At 66.9% G+C, this 3,198-nt stretch overlaps 1 protein-coding gene across 1 annotated transcript; it reads left to right on the forward strand.

Moving 5' to 3' along the window:
• The first annotated feature begins 654 nt into the window (after positions 1-654).
• LOC126068232 (basic proline-rich protein-like) lies at positions 655-2,661 on the forward strand. Its single transcript, XM_049870685.1, has 3 exons — positions 655-718; positions 1,011-1,146; positions 1,380-2,661. Exons 1-3 carry the CDS (start codon positions 655-657, stop codon positions 2,659-2,661), a joined length of 1,482 nt encoding a protein of 493 aa, XP_049726642.1.
• The last annotated feature ends 537 nt before the right edge of the window (positions 2,662-3,198 follow it).

The following is a 3,198-nucleotide window of genomic DNA, read 5'->3' on the forward strand; positions in this document are numbered from 1 at the left end:
GAAGAGCTTGCTTGGCAGAAGGAACAGCATGTGCAGAAGCCCAGAGATAGAAACAGTTTGGTTCCTGGATCTCCTGATGTCCTTCTCCAGGGACCGGTCCCTCCCGATAACATGTCTAAAGTATATTCTTTTTTTTTTTTTTTCAGTAAAGATTACAGCCTTGGAAACCCTATGGGGAAGTTCTAGCCTGTCCTACAGGGTCATTATGAGTCAGAATCAACTCGACGGCAATGGGTTTGGTTTTATTGTGAAACCGCTAAAAACCCGTTGCCCTCGAGTCAATTACGACTCATAGCGACCCTAAAGGACAGAGTACAGCTGCCCCACAGAGTTTCCAAGGGGCGCCTGGCGGATCTGAACTGCAGACCCTTTGGTTAGCAGCTGTAGCACTTAGCTACTACACCATGGAATTCATACATGTAAAATGCAGCCTCATCTTTAGGGTTATTGTAATTCTTATTTTTTAATTTACCTCTTTTCCCACCTGGGGGGTGGGTCCCTGTCTTCTTCATCCCAGTATCTCCAGTGCTATCACAAGTGCCTAGAAGGCATCCTCCCTGCTCCTCACTTTCCGTCACTGCCCGTGTCCCGAATTTGCCCACCAGCCCCCATCCTGGTCACCACCACCCATCCACCCTTTCCTGGACCCCGGCCATGGCCTCCCAAGTGATCCTTGGCCCGGTGCGCTTTACATTCTGTCCCCCACCAGGCAGTCAACGTTAAACACGTTCACATATAAGTGAAGGAAATCGCTGAGTGAGTTCACCAACTCCCCCAGCTTACCTTTATTGAGCACCTACTTCACGCCAGGTTCTTTTCAAGGTGCTGAGAACAGAGGAAGAAGGCAGAATTTGTCCCGACCTCGTGGAACTTGGGTTTCAAAGGGGAAGACAGACGATTGTAACCAGTTACATAACTTCCAAGGGGAGACATACCGGGAAGGAAGTACAAATACGGTCAGTCAACCTGGAGAGGGCTGGCGGCTGCTGTAGCTTGGGTGGCCGAGGCAGGTATCTCCGGAGGAGACAGAAACCACGGAGGAGCCAGCCTGCGGGCCGGGGGTGGCGGCCTAGGGGAGGAGTGGGGACAGGTGAGTGAGGAGGGCGCGCCGGTGGCAGACCGCCCCAAGGAGCGCGGCGGCTCCAGGTGAGGCGGGGCCGGGTCCCTGCACACCTGCCGCCGACGCACAGGCGCCTCCGCCCCTCCCGCAGGCCTGGGGCGGAGCTCGCAAACGCCCAGGCCCCGCCCAGCCCCCCAGGCCCCGCCCAGACACTGCCCACTCCCCGCCCAGGCCCGCCCAGGCCCCCCCCCAGACAGTACCCATTTCCCCGCCCAGGCCCACCCAGGCCACGCCCAGACGGTGCCCATTCCCCGCCCAGGTCTTCGCCCCGGCCCCGCCCAGCCCCCCAGGCCCCGCCCAGACACTGCCCACTCCCCGCCCAGGCCCGCCCAGGCCCCCCAGACAGTACCCATTTCCCCGCCCAGGCCCGCCCAGGCCACGCCCAGACGGTGCCCATTCCCCGCCGAGGCCTCCCCGGCCCCGCCCGATCCCCTCCCCGGCCCCGCCCAGACACTGCCCATTCCCCGCCCAGGCCCGCCCAGGGCCCCGCCCAGACACTGCCCATTCCCCGCCCAGGCCCGCCCAGGGCCCCGCCCAGACACTGCCCATTCCCCGCCCAGGGCCCCGCCCAGACGGTGCCCATTCCCCGCCCAGGCCTCCCCGGCCCCGCCCGATCCCCGCCCCGGCCCCGCCCAGACACTGCCCATTCCCCGCCCAGGCCCCGCCCAGACACTGCCCATTCCCCGCCCAGGCCCCGCCCAGACACTGCCCATTCCCCGCCCAGCCCCCCAGGCCCCGCCCAGACACTGCCCACTCCCCGCCCAGGCCCGCCCAGGCCCCCCCAGACAGTACCCATTTCCCCGCCCAGGCCCGCCCAGGCCACGCCCAGACGGTGCCCATTCCCCGCCCAGGTCTTCGCCCCGGCCCCGCCCAGCCCCCCCAGGCCCCGCCCAGACACTGCCCACTCCCCGCCCAGGCCCGCCCAGGCCCCCTCCCCAGACAGTACCCATTTCCCCGCCCAGGCCCGCCCAGGCCACGCCCAGACGGTGCCCATTCCCCGCCGAGGCCTCCCCGGCCCCGCCCGATCCCCTCCCCGGCCCCGCCCAGACACTGCCCATTCCCCGCCCAGGCCCCGCCCCCGCAGCACGCAGGCCGCTTTCCCACCGGCCGTCGCCAAGGTGACGGTGACGTCACCGGGGCCGCGCCCTCGGAGCGCTCGGGCGGCGGCGGCCGTTGCCGGGAGACGCCGTGGGGGCGCGCGGCCAGGGGCTGGTTCCGCTCCCCAGACGCCGGGCGCCGGGCCGCGCCTCCGGGCCGCCTTTCCTCGGAGCCTCCCTCCCGGACTCCGGACGGAGGCCGGTTCCGTTCCTCGCCCGGGTCTCGGCTCCCCGCTCGGTGCCTCCGCCGCTGCTCCGCGTCCCGACTTTCCCGCCGCCCTGGCCGCACCGCCCGTCGCCCTTTCCGGGAGCGCGGCCCTTCACTCCCCAGGGGGCCTCCTCCTTGACCCGTGCCCTTTGCCTTCTGACCCCACAGGCGGCGCGGCTGTCGGACCAGTCGCCCGGCCTAGAATTCCGAGGTCCGAGCGCCTCAGCGGCCTGTAAGGCCCCGGTGACTTGCTCTTCGGCCTCAGTCTGCAAATCCTTGGCCGCTCGGCCCTTCACCCGCACCCCTCTAGTCTCCAGCCCCCCAAATCGTTGCCCCCGCTCTGCCCTTCACCAGCACCCCTCTAGTCTCCAGCCCCCCAAATCGTTGCCCCCGCTCTGCCCTTCACCAGCACCCCTCTAGTCTCCAGCCTTCCAGATCCTTGGGCGCTCGGCCCTTCACCTGCACCCCTCTAGTCTCCAGCCCCCCAAATCCTTGCCCCCGCTCTGCCCTTGACCAGCACCCCTCTAGTCTCCAGCCTTCTAAATCCTTGCCCCCGCTCTGCCCTTCACCCGCACCCCTCTAGTCTCCAGCCTTCCAGATCCTTGGCCGCTCGGCCCTTTACCTGCACCCCTCTAGTCTCCAGCCCCCCAAATCCTTGCCCCCGCTCTGCCCTTCACCCGCACCCCTCTAGTCTCCAGCCTTCCAGATCCTTGGCCGCTCGGCCCTTCACCCGCACCCCTCTAGTCTCCAGCCTTCCAGATCCTTGGCCGCTC

The sequence above is a fragment of the Elephas maximus genome, chromosome 27 (assembly GCF_024166365.1).
Source record: "Elephas maximus indicus isolate mEleMax1 chromosome 27, mEleMax1 primary haplotype, whole genome shotgun sequence".
Taxonomy (NCBI): domain Eukaryota; kingdom Metazoa; phylum Chordata; class Mammalia; order Proboscidea; family Elephantidae; genus Elephas; species Elephas maximus.

Coding starts and splice junctions, on each gene's coding strand:
- LOC126068232 (XM_049870685.1), top strand. CDS start 655: ATGGCCTCCCAAGTGATCCTTGGCCCGGTGCGCTTTACATTCTGTCCC. Junction 719..1,010: donor TCCCCCACCAGGCAGTCAAC/GTTAAACACGTT, acceptor TGGCCGAGGCAG/GTATCTCCGGAGGAGACAGA. Junction 1,147..1,379: donor AAGGAGCGCGGCGGCTCCAG/GTGAGGCGGGGC, acceptor TTCCCCGCCCAG/GTCTTCGCCCCGGCCCCGCC.